The 18,854-nt window shown below is 38.8% G+C and overlaps 2 protein-coding genes across 2 annotated transcripts in view; both read left to right on the top strand.

Moving 5' to 3' along the window:
* The first annotated feature begins 1,380 nt into the window (after positions 1 to 1,380).
* LOC306824109 (transcription factor E2F3-like) lies at positions 1,381 to 14,236 on the top strand. The gene is made up of 8 exons (XM_079344091.1): positions 1,381 to 1,965; positions 4,335 to 4,455; positions 6,130 to 6,260; positions 6,556 to 6,644; positions 8,883 to 9,045; positions 9,596 to 9,706; positions 10,060 to 10,201; positions 10,339 to 14,236. The coding sequence occupies exons 1-8, from the start codon at positions 1,696 to 1,698 to the stop codon at positions 10,632 to 10,634; spliced, it is 1,323 nt and encodes a 440-aa protein (XP_079200217.1). The 5' UTR covers positions 1,381 to 1,695; the 3' UTR covers positions 10,635 to 14,236.
* A 1,243-nt stretch (positions 14,237 to 15,479) lies between these two features.
* Positions 15,480 to 18,854, top strand: part of cdkal1 (CDK5 regulatory subunit associated protein 1-like 1) — a 216,971-nt gene continuing 213,596 nt past the window's right edge. The window contains exons 1-3 of the mRNA XM_079344989.1: positions 15,480 to 15,659; positions 16,894 to 17,057; positions 18,468 to 18,580. Of these exons, the coding sequence (XP_079201115.1) occupies positions 16,900 to 17,057; positions 18,468 to 18,580 (271 nt within the window). The 5' untranslated portion in view covers positions 15,480 to 15,659; positions 16,894 to 16,899. The remainder of the gene's footprint in view (positions 15,660 to 16,893; positions 17,058 to 18,467; positions 18,581 to 18,854) is intronic.

Below are 18,854 nucleotides of genomic sequence, written 5' to 3'. Positions count from 1 at the left end.
ATTTGAATGGCATCTGAGTAAAGGTATTATAGACGACACTGTGTTTTTTTCAAATATTAATTCCTAAAGGGGAAGGTACAAGGAGAAAAAAGTTGGTCCTTGGGGTGTACTGAGCAGGTTTTGAGGGGTGACTCTAAGGCTTACTTCTAAGGTGGATCTAAGGTGAATCTTAGTGTAGTAATTTTGTTTATAAACCAGTGATGATGAATGTTTTATACTCCCTCAGTCCTTTTTTCTGATGTCTCTCAATGCTAAGGTCAGAGTTCAGAAGCAGCTGCAAAAAGAATAGAAATGATAGATGTATCAAAGTATGAAAAGCTCTCATGACACAAGATAGACACAATGTTTGAATACAGAATAGCCTATATTAAACATGCATTCACATGTAGCAGCTATTTCATTTACATTTGGTTGTTTTTGTACTTAGTCTTTGTATGTGTTTGTAATCCTACATAACATTCTGCATGCACGTTCTTAAAAAAAGAAAATGATATGTAAAAGTAAATAGTATCCCTTCACAATGTAATTTTAGTAGAAATACTATTACATAAACTGATACATTATCATAATGATATAATTTAATACCCAAGTGCAGGCCTACAAATCAAGTCTGAATTGTAATTAAGAACATTTGATTTGATTTAGAGTGTTTTTTGGTCTTTTGAATCTGTCATATTTGATCAGGTCACATGCAGTACATTTCCCAATGTTTTTTTTTTTAAAAAAACGTTCATATTTGATAACCATTGAGTTACATGAAGAGTACAAGAAATTGTGAATTAAACATAATGCACACCAAAAAAACCCTTGTAGCACCTCTCAGTGTAAATCAAATTAAAGGATATTAATAGAGGAGTGTATTTCTTTTTTTGGAGGGAGTTATATAAAATAACCTGGCCCTTTTCATTCTTCAAGTTATGGAAACTTGCCGTTATGCAACAGTGATCTGCAGTGACATCAACCTTTAGTCTTCATACAGTTTATCTTTTAAAATATGATCTTGTAATGCTAACATACATAGCAAGATCAAATTAGGTGTTAGAAACAAAGATTTTTATTGTATGAGACTTATTCTCGACTCGAATTGTAAACTTCCGAACAGATTTAAAAAATAGGTGTATTCTCGATGTTTTAAATAAAAAGAGGGCTCAGTTAATTTCTTTGTGGTAAGAGGTTTCTTAAATCATCTCTTCAGCACACTTGGTGACTTGCGCCTCTCAGCGTCCTGTCAGGGAACCTGCAAGGCGTGACTGATGACGTCGCCTGTTTACATCTGCCAATGAACACGTGGCGCATAGAATCCTGCACTTTTATTGGTCAATACTTGAGAAGTCTGGGCGGAGACTATTCCTCCAGGGGCCAATAGCGTGTAACATGTAAATTCCGTTTAAAAATTTCCCGGGAAATCTGAGTTTCGCGGGAGGGCTCTTGAGCGCGTAAACCGTATCCCTTCATTCATCAGGCCGTTTCCTGAAGCCATTTCTAGACGAGGGAGACGAGAGTTGCGCTACTTTTTAATCCGTTGCATCTGCCTAAATGCACCATCTTAAGGAAAAATACTTTACAAAAGTCGATGAATCAGACTCTCATCTTCACTTCTGTCTGATTATTTTTGTATCCACTGCGACGGATTAGCAGCCATAAGGGCTTGAAAGTACGGAGACGAGAAAGGGGGTTTTATCCCGAGTACGCAAGATGAGAAGAGGGATCTCTTCGGCTCCGGACAAAGTGATTTTAACGGGGGTTGGGAGCTCTCCTCTGGACAGTAATATAATTTTAACCACCCTGTCGGATCGTTTAAACCCTGGTCAATCTAACGCGACCTTTTTTCAAATAATTACCACTCCACCGCCTTGCAACGTAACACAGACATCAAATGTGTGTTTACCTGAACCTCAGATAAACAACATTTACACAACTCCACAACAAGCTGCAGGACAACGACCCGCTCTTGGAAGACCGCCGGTAATAATATAACACGCCTCGCTTCATTAAAGACATAATCAGGCTTGCTTCAACACGACGAAATGTTAGCTTGCTATGCTAGCTGAGCTTGTTGTTCTGGCAGCTAATGTTAGCTGCTTAGCCTCATCAGTCACTCAACCTAGCGAGGTGGCTAACTAACCACCGCTAGCTAAGTTACTCAAGTGCTTTAGTGAAGTGGTTTGTTGGATGCAGGGAGTCCAACTCTGAGTTTAAGATAGTTTTATTTTTGTTCACTCACACGCAGAGCTGTCATCTTAAATCGTGCTATGCTAACTTCATGGTGCTTTTGAGTCACCCTTGCAGCCAGATGGAAATATTGGTAAGATGAGTAAGGTTAGCGTTGGCCTAGTGGCTGCTGTTTGTCTTTATTTTTTTATTATTTTTGGGGGGGAGGGTGGGGTAGGATTGTTGAACTGCTTGGCTCTTATTGTAGCTTTCTTTTTTAAGGAGAAACGAGTGGATAAAGTTGTGAAGTTAAGGGGGATTTTAGTAAGCTGAGCTGTGCTTCAGGTCGACACAACTCGGTGGATATTTCTCCTCAGTCGTCTCAGCACATGCAAGCCAACTTGGATGAAGCTTGAAATGTGTTAGCTTTCAAGGCTAGCAACTGTAGTAAGAGGGTAAAATTACCCCCCTCGTCGACACTGACCTATTTATTTTTTTTGCACAAGTGTTTAATGTCCCTCTTATTGTGAATAAAGTGTGTAAGATTATGGTGCCATGTAAAGTGAAACTGGACTTTTGCTTTAGTGCTGACTGCACGTTTCCTGTACTCTCAACAACCTGCACAAACATCATTAAGTCGTCTCAGTGACATTCAGGGTGTTGGTTTTTCTCTGGTTATTTATCTTTTATGAACTCGAGCAGCCCCACAATCTAAAGCTGGAGCCATCAGCACGTAGGGGGTTTGGGTTGGGGGGAGGAGATGTCTGCTGATATAAAATGGCTGACATTTTGACTGTCAACAGAGGGCATGTTATTTGTTTCTTCAACTTGGGCTAAACGAAGTGAAACAATATAAAAGATAGTGCTAGTTGTGTTCAGAATACTAAATATCACAAGGGTTTGTTGAATTATTCCCATTAAGAGGTTTGAGAGGGAAATTCATTAGCCCAGCACTCTGGACCTGGTGCAGATACTGCAACAGGGTGGGTTCAAGTCTCCACTAAAGTCCACTGATCAAAGAGACTGGTAACTTCTAAACCTTCATGCTGTTAACAATTACTCTAAGTTGGTTTTGCATAGTCTTCAGATTGATGCCAAAGATACCAGAATTATCTTAAAAAGAAGTTCCATATCTAAAACCAACCATTGCTACATCAGCAAAAAAGGATTGACCTTAATAAATGTAGGTTTGAATCCTCTGAAGGCATCGTCTACCTAATCTGTGCTCGATTTTGTTATGGACATATTGGGAGTCAAACAGGCGTGTATTAGTTTAAGTTGGCATAACTGTATATTTTTGCAACTTTGTGTTTATTAAGCAAAACAAATATAATTCATTTCTTACATTATATCTTTTTACAGGAAATTCAAAGAGTACAAACAGAATTAACAACTTTGTTTGCCCAATAGTTTTTTTTTTTTTTTTTTTACAACAGAAAAACAAAATGACAAACAGCTCACTTAAATAATCACACACATAACATCCACAACAACCAGGAAGAATAAAATATGACAAAAAAACAAAAATGAGACATCACCAATGACATAAACATTATTTGTCAGTATTTCATGTATGCAACCACAGTGTTTCTATACCTCTCCTGTACATTAACTAAATAAAAAAAAACCACTTAAGACGTCACCACATTTTCACAGTTTCCCTGTTTTCTTTTTTGGAGCCACCTTTCTGCAGCTTGGTCCAGTTCGGCTGTGTTAGTAGAAACATCTTATCTGGAGATATTTAAGTTAGCCATAACTGTTTAATGTGATCAAGTCGTTGGGTGTGAGTCACTTTTAAGCAATGTGGGTTTGGTTTTCCCCGGTCAGAGAGTTAAAAAATGTCAGCCACTGGTTTTGTGCCACATCAGAAGGCTGGCATTTTTTTCCCCATGTGATACTGAACTTCAACTTAAGGGAATCTTATCTCTTGAGATTTTATGACACAATATCAACTCATTATAAAAACTGAAATGGGAAACAAACAACCTAATGGTTTCTGCTTCAAACTAATACTTGAGGACTTAAACACTAAACTGTACTAACACACTATTACAATTTGAACAGATTTAACACGCATGCTTTAGAGCACGGTGATTACAGACACAATTAGCCACAGCTGGCTAATTATTTGTAGCAATATAAGCACCCATATCTGTTATAAACTGTTTTTTATCTTGTCTCAGGCAAAAAGGCGCTTGGCGCTCGATGATTCAGACCACCAGTACCAATCAGAACCAACCAGGACACCGAGAGGCAGGGGAGGCTCTGCGGTGGCCAATGGGGCGAGGATAAAGACACCTCGAAGTAAGGAGCTCTCCGTCATCCTGCGTGTGCACTGACGTTTGTTTGATTTTACATGTTCAGTGTTCTCACCCACAGTTAAACACAGTGGACATTGTTCTGGTCCAGATATTATCTAGTACGCTTACCATTCAGGTCTCACTGTCAAGTAGGAGGTTTAACTCGGCTCTTAAAGCAACATAGAAATTTTAACACAAATTTCCAACAAATGATCTCAAAATGACGAATTTTTTTTGGGATTGATTACTGAAGCTGTTTTTCTGTTTGAGAGGTATGTTGGAGAGAACCGAGTGGTGGCTTATAATTTTGGGTGCTGGAAGCTTGTGATTGCCCATTTTTGTAAATCACAACATCTGGTCATGATTGGTCTATTGACTTCCAGCATTTCCTGATTTGGAAAAAAAAACCTGACAGTGATTCATCTTTAATTCCTTAGCACTGCAGCTTTTAATATTTAACATTTCTAATACAAAAGCACCACGCAACCTTCCTAAAATGAGCACAAAACTGACCAGAGAGCAGATTTATTTCTGGTTCTGTGTGGAATTTAATTGTATTAGTAGACATGGAATAACATCTTTTTCGTATAGCGGATTCTGTTGCTTTGTCCGCTACTTCTGCATTGTATTGTTAATGTCGTGTTTTACCTTACAAAACCCAGCACCTCCTCCCATCTGACAGAGATAGTCTCTCGTTGTGAGGTTCATATGTGAACAGTCAAGTCAGGAGGATATCCACAGTAGTCCTCCTGAAATAATCTCAATTTATTTCTTAATAGTTGACACATAGTGCTGTGTCAGACACTACCTTTCCAAGCTATTTCCCAGACTATTGTTTATAGTCTACATAGTAACGTGCACTGTTGATTTTAGCTCGCGTACGCAATTTGAATGTGCTTATTGCTTTTTTTTGCATGAGAACAGAGGCACTTGATGTAGCACAGCCTTTATGATTACCATCAAATCCGGTGTGTAAGACACACCTACCTATTTTTTCCCCCCCTAAAAAGTTGGCTGTGACTTATTTACCGGTGCGACCGATGTATCAGACACACGGCTGTCACTACCGCACTTTGTAAACATCACATATTGAATGCAAGGTGACAAAGTCGAAGATTCACCTCCCGTCATTGTGTATCACAAACTGATTGCACACTGTGCTGGAAACATAGCGACACAGACCAGGCTGGCTGAGCAGCTTTTCTTCCTCCTTAAATGCTTTTAAAGCAACTGCTCAGTAAATGAAGCTTGTGAGTACTCCTTGGATTGAACGAGATCTATACGAGGTTCAAGAGTGACCCACAAAATCAGCAGCACGAAACAAAAGCTCTCCTGGCTCCTCTAACATGCAGATATTTCCCAGCAGAGGCATCACATGCTGTAGACAGTTGACATGCAAACTGAGCATGCTCACTGGTGCTGTAGTGAAGGGCTACACGAGTGTGATGTCAAACTGAATCTTTTTTTTTTTTTAGAGTTGGAAAAAAATAAAAAATAAACAGATGTTTTCTTCTTCCATTAATTAACAGAAAAGTTACAGCCTTAGATGGTCACATTAGTTTTCTTCACATGGTTTATGCCTAAACCACAGACTGTGCAGCCCCTTTAATGCTCTTGCATGAATTCAAAGAGTCCTACTGTGTGTTTCATTATTGCTCTTGCTCTGCCTCCGTCACAGCGCCAAAGTCTCCACCAGAGAAAACGCGGTACGACACATCCCTGGGCCTGCTAACCAAGAAGTTTGTGGACCTACTTGCTCAGTCTTCAGATGGCGTTCTGGACCTCAATCTCGCCGCTGAAACGTTGCAGGTAACTTCACGTTCAAAAAAATATAAAGAAACGACTTACTCATGAAAAAATGCATTTCTTTAAGACTTTTAAGTGTTGCTGACAAAACTGTTGAACTGTTCTTAATACTGGCAACATGAGGAAAATTGGGGGTGGAATTATAGGGGGTCATCATGAACGTCTATAACAATTGAATACTTACTGATGTTACCCCCCCCCCCCCCCCCCCCCCCCCCCCCCCCACACACACACACACACACACACACACACACATTTAAATCAACCCACAAGTGAAACTTATATCCTTCACCTTCAGGTCCAGAAAAGGCGGCTGTATGACATCACCAATGTTCTAGAAGGTATTCACCTCATCAAGAAGAAATCAAAGAACAACATTCAGTGGATGTAAGTGGTCTCTCTACATACCTGGTTTCTCATCTTGTTAAAGTTAACGGGAATTACTCCTGGCGACCAAGGCATCCACTAAAGCTAGTCTTTGTGCAGTACACTGACGTGTCCGTAGCTTTCCTTCCTTTAGTTTCCCTGTCTTTGTTCTTGTGTCAATGAGAGCTACAGATGGTGCAGACAAATATCCATAGTTTGAGCTCATTCCTGCACAAAAAAGAATAAACTAAGTCGGTTTCTCATGTTAAAACAAAAAGGTGGCAGAGCTACGTTTGTTGGTAGTTAATCTCGTTAGGAGTCAGAAGTCTGTCTCTCTCGGGATCTTGTGTTTACACTGGGAATACCTGATAGTGTTGCACTCTGCTCTGCACATTTCATTATGCACACTTTTGTTTGGTTATTATCAAGTGCTCTCTATTTTTGGTCTTTGAATGTGTTCAAAAAAACCTGCTGGGGTTTAATTTCTAACTGTTGTGTATTCAGAAATTGGCGTCTGAAACTGGCGTACGTTATTTCCCGCTCAAAGTTCTATAAAAACCAAACCTGACAGTAAAATGTTTGCACAAGAATGCAAACTGTACGTACGGTTCAGAGGAAGGGAAATTTGTCGACACAGAAGGTATATAGTGAATATGGACCCTTCCCACACATTTAATTTCACTAAATATCGAACTTTACTGACATCCGCACCATCATGATTAAAAGCAGCAGGTTCATCTATACATGCAGAAGTAGTAAGCCGTTTCCCACCAGTAACTTATTTACTGATACAAATGGCGACGGCTTTTTCACACATTTAACCGTCTTGCTACTCAGTACATCTTCATCACTCGCTCATATTCATTGTGTAAATGAGTAGAGTTCACAAGTGTATCCTCCTAATCCGTCAGAGTGCAGACTGAGTGTGCCACACTACAATGTGGGTCACACTTCAAAGCTTTTGTTCACTGATCAAACTTCTGATTAATAATATCGTGTAGTAAGGGAGACTGCTGACTGAGGTGAGCACTCTGACATTATATGAAGAAATCTGTGTGGCTCCTGTTAACATGGAAACACTGCAGGAGACACTTGTGCATGACAATGAACAAAGGATGTTCGCCGCAGTGTCATTCTCAGATCTTTCGTTTGTGGCCCTGCTGAAGGAAGCAAACGACGTGAGCGAACTGACCTCCGCCTCATTCTCAAGCACCTCCACTTCTGGTGTAGAGAGTGTATCCTCTTTTGTTCTGACTTCCAGTCGTGGTCCTGATTCAGCACTGGTAACCTTTTGATCCTCCCGCTCCTTCGTATACATTCATCAGTCTAAAGGGAGCGTAGCGTGCCGGTGTGTGTATGAATGGTTTCATAAATCAGATTTCTTTTGGGGAGCAAGCCATTTCTGGGTTTTAGCTGCACATACATTTTAAGTATGGAATCTACGCTCTGTTTTATAAATGAAACCCTGCACTGTTGAAATGTGTCTTCTGTGTTTGTGAGGATATACAACATCTCAAATTTCACTCCTTCATTCAGTCCGTACCAGTGACTTAGCTCCGACATGTCCACAGGCAAACCATTGTTTTAACCCCTTCCCAAATAAATGTGAGAAAACTCTTACATCTCTTCCATCCATTAGGGCTTTTTATTTGAATTTTATTCTTTAATTCACAAACATATCTGCCTGAAAAATGAATAGTAATGCTACATAAATGTGTTATTAACAAATCCCAATTGACACATTTCTGCACCAAATAACAAACCACGATCAGGGTGGAGTGAAACATGCAAACAGAAAGTTTGAGTCTGTTACAATGAGTTTTGTTCAGTGATGTTTCTGACCGGTTGTTTTTAAAATTAAAGAGACCGCAAGATAGTCTGGTTTATTTTTTTTTCATTTCCCCAAAGTTTGGCCTGGCAGTCTAACTTGCCTTGTCTTTGATTGTATGTGCTGTATAATAAGACCATTAATATTATATCACAGTATGGTGAGATGGACAAAATAGACCAAGAGTTTGTTCTTCAACATCTACCATCACAGCAAACATTTCAATGTATCCTACTATATTTACAGCAATCTTACCACACTTCTATTTTTTTTTTTACAATTTATATAGGTAAGCAATATTCACAAGTATTTAAAAAATAACGAGAGTCGTGAGCCCTAAATTGATACTCTCATGCCTGCATTGATGCTCATGTTTCTTCTCCAGAGCTGTGTTTGAATAGTATTGGTTTGATTTCACTCTTCACTCACAGGGGCTGCAGTCTGTTGGAGGTAGAGGGAGCACTGAGCCAGAGACAGATACTGACAGCAGAGGTTTCTGCGCTGGGAGAGGAAGAGCACAGACTCGAACAACTCATCCAGAAATGCAGCCTGGACATGAGACACATGAGCGACCTGCAAAGCAACCAGAAATATCCTTTTGATGTGAACTGACGTGCAATATAAAAGTTAAAATGATTCTTTAGTTAGTTAACTTTTTTTTTTTTTGACTCGGTTGTCATAATCTTTAGATAAGAAAAAATACATGAATGGTGGTGTTAATTGTATGCATACACGTGTCCCTACCGCACGGAAGTGTTAGATATCGCGTCACATCGCTCACAACTTTACAGATCCAGAGGCGACATTTTCCCCCTGCAAACAGCATAACATCTGGTGCAACACTCAAAGGCTCATCAATAAATGGCTTGCTATTTTTTTCCTCACTATCTCCACTTATTTAAAACAAGCTGTGATAATTGAGAAAAAGCAAGAGCCGGTGCTTACTGAGCCTTCTCCTTCCTCCTTCGTCGTCCATGTCTACTTATCTCATTTAACTTGCAACACGAGCATGTGTAAGTGTGTGGTACTGACATTACTGCAGCATTTTTAAGGTTTGCATCAAGCTTCTGTGTCTTTGTTTGTGAAGTAAAAACACTGACTGACTTTGAACTGTTCTTTCCTTAACACATTGATCTCCACATATGCCTATGTAACATACCAAGACATCAGACAGCTTGGAAATCTTCAAGATCAGACTGTGATTGTCGTCAAAGCGCCCACAGACACCAAACTTGAAGTACCAGACCCAGACGAGGTATGTGTTCATGTTTAAAAAAACACATACACACACAAGCCAGAGCTTCACTGTTGTCGTGATGATCTGATAATTGAACTCACACTGACATGTAAATTTGTATTTCCCTTAAAAGCTATTTTAAATGATCTTGCCAAAAGCCCATCGGTATCAAAACCAAATGATGGTAAAGGACCTTCAAGTCTAGAATGACATGCTTAGTACCTCTGTTTGATGCATATATCCATTTAATTGATTCCCAACTTGTTGCACAAAATACAAGCAAACTTAAACTTGCAAGTTTCTGACTGGCTGCCACATGAACTGTCATAGCATTTCTTAAAGACATTTATACATGTGTTTTCCCTGTCCAGAGTTTATCCATCCACCTGACCAGCACCAAGGGTCCTATAGAAGTCCTGCTGTGCCCTGATGAAGAGAATGACTGCAGGAGTCCTGTCAAACACAGCAACACGGACATCAACGGGAACTCGCCTTTCCTTAAAGTCATTCAAGGTTTGTACGAGCGAGTCCCACACACAGCAGCATTATTGGCTACTTTTTGGGCCTGCAAAAGTCATGATTGGTAGGAACTTCCTTGTTTAATGTGAGTTAGTATGTGATGCCATTCTTGCTTTTTTTCCCTCCCACAGACTCTGGCTGCACAACCACATCTCCCAGTGCCTCTCTGGCTCCACCTCCCTCTTCTGCCGCCGTCTCCGTCACTACTCTCTCCCCCCTCTCGTCCCCTTATACCAGTCTTCTACAGCAGACAGAGGACCAGATGCCTTCAGCTCTTGGACCGTTCTTAAACCTTGGTCCCCCTCTTCTGGACCAAGACGACTACCTTTTAGGTTTGGGAGACGACCAGGGAATCAGCGACTTGTTTGACGCCTGTGACTTTGATAAAATGCCCTCTCTTGGCCTGGATGATCTCCTGTGCAGCTAGCATTAGGTAATAGAAACTTGGAATTGTGAGTCTGGGAGAGAGAGATGAGGATTTAGTAGATGTCGAGCGCCAATTCTTAATAAATGGGAAAGAAACATAGAGGGCTTCTTCGGTCCCACTGGGACTAAAATCCAGGTTTTTTCAAGGTGTGAGAGATAAACAGTTTTGCATGATTTCACACCCAAGACACCACTGTTCAATGCTAACCCTTATCTAATTCTCTTTGTCTCAGGCTATGTTAGGCCTCTGGTGTAGCTTGGGACATCTTAAAGCCTTTGCCGTCTGTGTGGGAAAGTATCAAGTGGCATCAAACTAGATGTGTTATTTGGTAAATTGAAAATGCACCTGAGATGCACAGATCCCCCAAAGCTGTCAGTGAAATGGCAGGGAAAAGCAAAGGTTTTTATTGTTAGACTCTTAAAGGATCCTGTTGCATTCTTAGTTGCGTATTTTCAGCTGTCCAAATTAGCCTGTCCTTCAACGTCTCCTAGGAATTGAGATGTGTTGATGCCAACTGATTCCTTTCTTTTTGCATCTTTTCAACTTGCACATGACGGCTCTTTCAGCTGACTGTTCGATGGGCATTTTGTGTCCCAGGTGTAGAATCCGTGAGATAACAGGAGTGTAAAAAGGAAAAGGGTAAAAATAGGTGTACACCATTATTAAAGACTACACATGAAAGGTAAGACGGGATGTGCCTCCACAAACACTTGTCAAGTTAGTCATGGCCTCTTGTTCAAAACATTACGTAAAATATATGTTGTACATTTAAGCACCATTTAGACAAATTGTGCATCGTAGAAGTTTAAGTACTGTTTTAAGTGCACATGATGCTATGATGTATTTTAAAGAACACAGTTTCGTATGGTGTTTTGCAAAAGTACGAAATAACGACTTTACCCTCGGGCCGGTAATTAGATTGATCCCCTTGCACACAGTTTCTTTATTTGCTGCATCTGACATATTTTTAAAGAGTTCAACAGGTTAAACTGTAAAGTGATCCGTTCACCTGTAGTTTTCAACCAGTTATCCATTGGTTACGTTTGCAATATCACAATAATTACCCTTTAAAAAGATTTAAAAGCTCCAACAACAAAAAAGTGCCAACAGCACAGATCAAGTGATAATGCCTCTAATAGCAGAGGTAAATAATAACAGATTTTTTTACTGGAAAGATTGATTAATTTCTTGTGAAATCCAGGCCCCACTCTTTCCTTCTGCTTTTCCCTGTCTATTCAGTCTTCATCAGCCAATAGCTGCCATCACCAGACGTCTCCAAATGCCTCAACCCTTTCAAGTGCTATCCATAAAAAAAAAAGAAGAAAAAATTGGAACCACTGATGACTGCACCGACTGCTTGGTGTGCACTAAAATAAATATAGGAGACAAGATAAGAACTTTTTTTTGTAAGGTTTACTAAATGTTGAATTTTAATAGATTTTAAAACTGTAGAACTAACGATAGATAACATGGTCATATAAACAACAGGGGCCCAGTGTTGGCAACTAATTTATACTTCAGCATGTAATGAAGGGCTTTTTTCTTTTTCCAGGTAATATAGTAAAAATGAATAAAAAAAATGGGTAAAAAAAGAAAATGTTTTCTGAAAAAATCAGCAACCATGTTATGTTGCATACAATGCCTGTTAATACTGTCATCAACTCAGGCAACTGAGACAACTCAACTCGGTGTCTTAAAAGTGTTTGGTCAGGACAGGACAGCTAGAGAACCTGCAAAATAAGGTGTGGGGGGTGTGATATTTTTCTCTAGGTTTCTCAAACAGCACATCTGTTCACCTCCTATAGCTTCTGTTTGATTACATCCCTGATAACAAAACACCATCATCTTGTGTGAAACCCTGGCTTTTAAACGAGAGGCGCCTGCTCCTGCAGGTGGTATTGCTGCTGTTAATGTTAACCCCCACCCGGCTTGATTGATGTGCGCTTGAGTAATTCCGTGTGCGGTGTGTGAGATATGTCAAAAGATCCAGCTTGCTGAATAGTAAGCCTGCCATGTGTAAATTGATGTACAGTTTTCTAAAATTTTCAGTGCACAAGGTACTGTAGGCTACCTCCCACTAAATGTTGGACAATAGTTATAGGGCATGAATGCCATTTTGTGTGCGTGTGTGTGTGAATCTCTGAATTCCCTTTTTGTCATAGAAAACAAATGAATCTTATATTATTTCAATGTGATGTTGGATTTTACATCGCACTGTTCTTTTCTGATGTGTGCGAGATTTCACTCATGCCCTGATGTAGAAAAGAGTTTGCCTTTGCTCTTACAACAGTGTTGTGCATCTTGAATAAGAATGTTTCAGATGCACAGTTGTTGGAAAGAGAAGTGTACAAATTAAAAGCAAATGTGGTTGTTCATTCAACCTTTTTCATAAGTTATTTAGTTTTTTTTTTTTTTTTCTTGGTCAGTGTTATTTGATTTGATAAAATACAGATGCAACAAAAGAAAGACGCATGCAGTCAATATTTCATCGACATTTTTATCTTTTTCCTGGTGGATCTGGACATCGGATATTTTTGATCTCTAAAAACACAGTTATGATCAGTGTCTGGAGTCATCTGCTGTTTTGTGTAGGAGGTTTTGCTTCGGTGACACTGTCAGTTTGTTGATTTAAGGTAGTCTGTTTAAAAACTTTTTTTTTTTTTCATTTTCGCCTTCCTTGCTTTGATGGAGAGTGTTTAAAAATAAGTCTGACTTTGCAACAATTCAAGCCCAATACATTAACTTAAATTCACCCATTGACTTGATTAAAGCTCCTACCATGAGTAGAAAGAATTGACTAATTAGCACAGAAATGCTGGGACTCACATAACAGTTTTCCTATTTATATTGATTTGTTTTGTGTATGGAAGATTGAAGCCTGATATCTTTTCCATTAGGTTCCCTTGCCACAGTTGGACTATACAACAATAATTCAGTCTTCTGCCATTCAATCTCAAGCACTCAGTCCCGTTTCACAAAGCTGAATCCACATCTACATGATTGTAACCACATTTTTTTCTTAAAACATTGTCCTTTTGAATTTTTTTTTAGTTCTCTTCTACTGCTAGCAACATGACGCTCTAAAGGCATTTGAAGAGTGACACTTCACTTATGTTTTGTTCTTAAGTTTAAATAGAATTTACAGAAAGTTATCATGAGGCTAAATGTGATGATGTAGTCGAGTTTGAAACATACTTGTTCTTCCTGCTATTTTTCTATGCTTATTCTTAAGCTGTTACCAAATACAATGTACTAATCTCTAAAGGTTGGGTAAAAGGTAAACTATTTGGAAGGAGGGAATTGGAAAAACAAATTATGATAGTGCTGCCTGTTTCCACTGAGGACCGTAAAAAAAATGCTGTTATGAGACATTACCCCCTTTTTTGGAGTTTGAATACATGAGTGAAAGTATTGTTGTGCTGTTGAATGTTTAAGGTAAACTAATGTGATGAATTTTGACGTGTGTTATTCAGTTATACCTTTTTCTTTAACATCTGTGAAATGAGGAACTTTCTGTCAGGGGGAGGGGTGGGTGGTAAATGGATCTGTTTTTGTACTATGGGTGTTTGTAATGGAAATTTGAATAAAGCCAATATAAATATCGACACGTTTTATTTATATCTTTACATGCAACAATGCACTGCAGTGATACATAAGTACAGCGTAACATCTTTGACAGATAGGTTAAGAAAAGTGACGTGGGCTTCGTTCATCAGTACCTTCGTGAGTGTAAAAAAAGTTCCTGTAAAAAGAAATGTTAGAAAAGGGCATGTTTTTTGATCACAGTTGATAAATGCTTATGTCCAATAGCTGCTAGCTTGTGTTCGTTGGGCCTTATTAGGACAAATAAACATCATGCCATTCCCTCTGCAGTGGATAATAATAATACTGCAGATGCACACAGAAAAAAAAGGTTCAAAATAGCCATGCAAAGAAGTCATGAATGTCCAAACTAAAAAAGGTAATTATAGTGGAGCTAAGGACCTCAAAGTTGAAGTAAGTTAAATCTATGAGACTTTCTCAAGAAAAGATAATTTCTCATGCTTTCATTTTGTATCTAGAACGTCACGCAACGTCTTGCTAACTTTTTGATAACAAAAAAAAGACAACTTCCGGTTTTGAAAGTCGTCCAGCTAACTTAAGTGTCTTGCTGTTGAGGCTTTCAGGGGGTTTCAAGCATAGACTGTAAAAATAATGGACGGGACAAGGTCCCCTGTGGTGTGAAGTTTTTATTTTTAGAGCTCCCACTGCTGCATGGCTATTAAGTGCCAATCAAGGGTTCTCGGACCCCCCCCCCCCCCAAGACTGTTTTAATATAGTACACTACTGGTGAAAGAGAACTGCTAAGAATACACTGAAACTCCAATTACATATTTAATAGGTGAATAAATCTAGCAATCAACCTTTGCACCAAGGTCTTCATCAACAGTCCCATTCCTGACATCAGATAATACTGGTTAAACAAAACTAACTGTGTCCACATGCATACAGATAGTATAAACACTGCTCATAGTTTCTGAGACAATTGAGAATGAATAATATGTTTAAAACATTTATTTATAAATTATAATTTCCTTTCCTGAAACCAATTGTAAGCTATACGAGATCACACTAAGAGTTCAATAAATGTTAAATACATCAATACATTTTCGCAAAAGCACTAAAATGTGCTCTTAAATTGGTCTGCAGACATATCGCATGATCAGTATTCGTTTATGTATCTATATATTACCAAGAACTGCGAATGACTGCAAAACAGTAAATACATAGGCATGGTTTGGTTTAAACAGAACATTTTAATACCGCCAAAACGTAATTAGACGGTCACATTATACAGTGTATACTGCTAATCGTGCTGTACGTCTAGTTTGTCCCTTTTCACTTGCCGTAACTACGCACAAGTATGGCGGCTTGAGAGTTTTTGCAACTGTTTTGATGGTGTAAACAATCAAAATTTTCCATTTATTAGACGTATTTCCCTCTGAACTTCTTTTTATCTTCTCTTATAACAACAGAACAACCCAGGTAAGAGATTTCTACAACAACATTCAGGGCTGGCCCCTCTAAAAATAAGGGGCACGTGGGTAGGAGCTAGCTAACGAGGCTAGCCAAGCTAATAGCTAGCTGTCTCATGTCAGTAAACATTTTCAGTCTGCAAGGTGTTCATCTAAAGTAAGCATCATAGGTGTTCAACTAAAGTAAGCGTAACAGGTGTTTCTAATGTCTGTCAGTCAGCGCGTGCGTCATAACGCGGTGAGTTCAGAAGTATGTCAATGTCTGACTGGTTAATGTTTGCATTCATTACTTTGTTAGTAAACGTGTTCCCTTTATTATTGGTCGCACTCGCAATTTTTTTAAAGTGTAAAATTAAATAAGCTAAGACGGGCATTTGGTGGTAAGTCATTTAATGTGAAAATAAAAACAATAAAAAAAGTTACCTGGTTAGAAAATTAAATGTATTTTAGTATCGCTTATACGGTAAATGAGTAACAGAGATTCAGTGTTAGTCTTCAGTTAGTCTTAATCACTGATATTATGGGTTATGGTAACAATACAGTAAACAAAACAAAACAGTTAATAACACCTTCACACCAAATGTTAAATATCTGAGCCTTTGTTTTCTCTCTCCAGTCTTCAATATTAAACATTTGAAGTTCTCTAGTTAAAATGTCTTCATCAGAGTATCAATAACAGATTAATTCATTTTAACAAGAAAATACATTTTCAAAACTATGGCAGTTATAAAGAACTGTGTGTCATGAAGGGACTGAACTGCTGACAGCCTCTTTTAGAGGGAACTTCTTCAGGTATAAAGGACAGTCTTATGAACTCAGGTGCTCTGTCACAGCACGTCAATGTCTTTCATCAAGGAGCTAACAGTGACCTCTACAATTTTCGTATGATTTTAAAAAGGAACAGTTTATGAATTAAGTATGAATTTACGACATGAACATCCAAACACAACATCATTAATGAGGTGGCAGCCTATACTATTCTGTTAGCGCTGTACTAACAGAGAAAACTACCATGTTGCTTTTTACTGTTATTGTAAATGACAAATCTGTGAATGCTGTTATCTAGATTTGAACATATTGCATTTCACATTATTTTAAATTATATATTTTTTCGTCTCTAATACATTGCTGTGCTTTATGTAGTAAAACGTAACTTGGTGTGATTTTTTTCAGCTTTAGGTGTCTCCAGATTTCAGGGGTCCCATAGAATGATGTTTCACTGATCCATTCTCTGTCACTTTCAGAGCATCATGCCTTCAGCCTGTGACTCACTGATTGAAGACATCGAGGATATGGTGTCTTCAAACGACCCCACTCCTCATGAGAGACAGTCTGCTAGAAAGAGTATTATACCGAGGTCCAGAAAGAAAAAAGATCTTCCAAGCAATGAGGAGCTCCAAGTAGACAGGTTTGTCAAATGTTTAATGTAGAGGTATAGAAGTTGATGGCATCATTTTGTATGATATTGTCTCTCTTTACAGAATGTGTTTGGCTGATTATGGGTTGATATAATCTTAGAATATGGCTCTTCACAAACTGCCAGTTGAAGGCTGGATACGTACACCGCTGTTAGCCACACCATTGCACCTTTGTGTGGTACACTTTGCATGAGAAACTCAAGTCATATTGCCCTGAAACAGAGGCATAATGGGGTGAAGACGTTGGCAATGTGTAATGCCAGCAAAAGATCAGTTGTGTGTGTGTGTGTGTGTGTGTGTGTGTGTGTGTGTGTGTGTGTGTGTGTGTGTGTGTGTGTGTGTGTGTGTGTGTGTGTGTGTGTGTGTGTGTGTGTGTGTGTGTGTGTGTGTGTGTGTGTGTGTGTGTGTGTGTGTGTGTGTGTGTGTGTGTGTGTGAATTTCCTGCTGTGTATCACATGCAGTGCTTCTCTGCAACTCTGCAACTCTGCAATGCAATGTAATGCAATGCGACACCAATATCAGGCCGTTAGGGATCCAATATGTAAGTCCAAAGCTGCAAAGACGATGGAACCTCATTACAATGATGGTGTGGAATCTGTTAAGGACTATAGTCAGTCAGAACCAGGACGTTCTTTACTCAGTTTTCCAAGTGAGTCATTTTTTTATACATACTCTTAAGGACTGAATGTCAACTCAAGCTGTACAATCTGTTTATTTTGCGTTTCGTTGTAGAGACAGTACCAACTCTACTGGGGAAAAAAGGAGACAAACACATTCTTATCCCAAATTCTTTTAATCTAAACAAGCGACTGAGCGAGAAAAGCTCTTTTCATACTGGGTGAGAAAAAAGAAAGATCAGAGTTAGTGAGGTATTTTTTCATGGCGATAACATTTAAGAGCACAAATTTAGAACCTGCTGCAAAACTGTTTTTACATTTCTTTTTTTCTGGTTAAGAAATCAACTAAAAGTCACCCTGACTCACTGTATAAATAATACAGGCCACTATCTAAACTAAAGGATGACACAGAGAAGCGTCTGTGAATGAATAATAACATTTGAAAAAACAAGCAGAGAGCCGGGTGTCTGTAGATACATACAGTGTCACACACTTGTGATTTGTTAGTGATGATTGAGGTGATCATCCTTGTTATGGTTTGTGTATAGTGTTTTTTTCTATTACAAGTTCCTGAATTCTAATTTTCTGATGTAATGTTCAACATAGTTACAAATATCGTAATCAAATTTTTTTTTTTTTGGTATAGCCAGAGTGTCATTTCAAAGTCTGACACATGTTTGTTAGAGCAGAGTTTGCCTCTTTGGTTTCCACATGAGTTTGGTTTCCAGTTTTACCACCAGGCTAAAGTAAACCCCCTTACACTCTTTATTGATTTGTCTTTAGTTTGATCCCTGGCACACAAAAAATCTGGATGAAGACGTGGGGCTGCAGTCATAACAATTCAGACGGAGAGTACATGGCCGGACAGCTGGCTGCCAGTGGATACAAGATGACTGGTAAGACATTTTGATATTGATGAACATTGGTCACTTTTATCAACTCTATTAATGAAGATCAGTGAATTACATTCTCAAAAGAACAATTCAAAAAGGTGAATACTCTTTGAATATTTGGATTAAAGATAGGATGAGGCCTATTTATTTAAGGCGAATAAACCTGATGTCAATATTAGGACATCAGGTAGAATATTATTGGACACAAGGGGGCAGTATTGCTGCATGTAATTCCAGTAAGGGACTTTGTTTGGTCCTCAGGGTCACAGGCTGTGTA

This window comes from Symphodus melops (assembly GCF_947650265.1).
Source record: "Symphodus melops genome assembly, chromosome: 5".
Lineage (NCBI taxonomy): Eukaryota > Metazoa > Chordata > Actinopteri > Labriformes > Labridae > Symphodus > Symphodus melops.
Note: the sequence above shows the minus strand (reverse complement) of the source record. Positions and strands in the feature narration are given on the sequence as shown.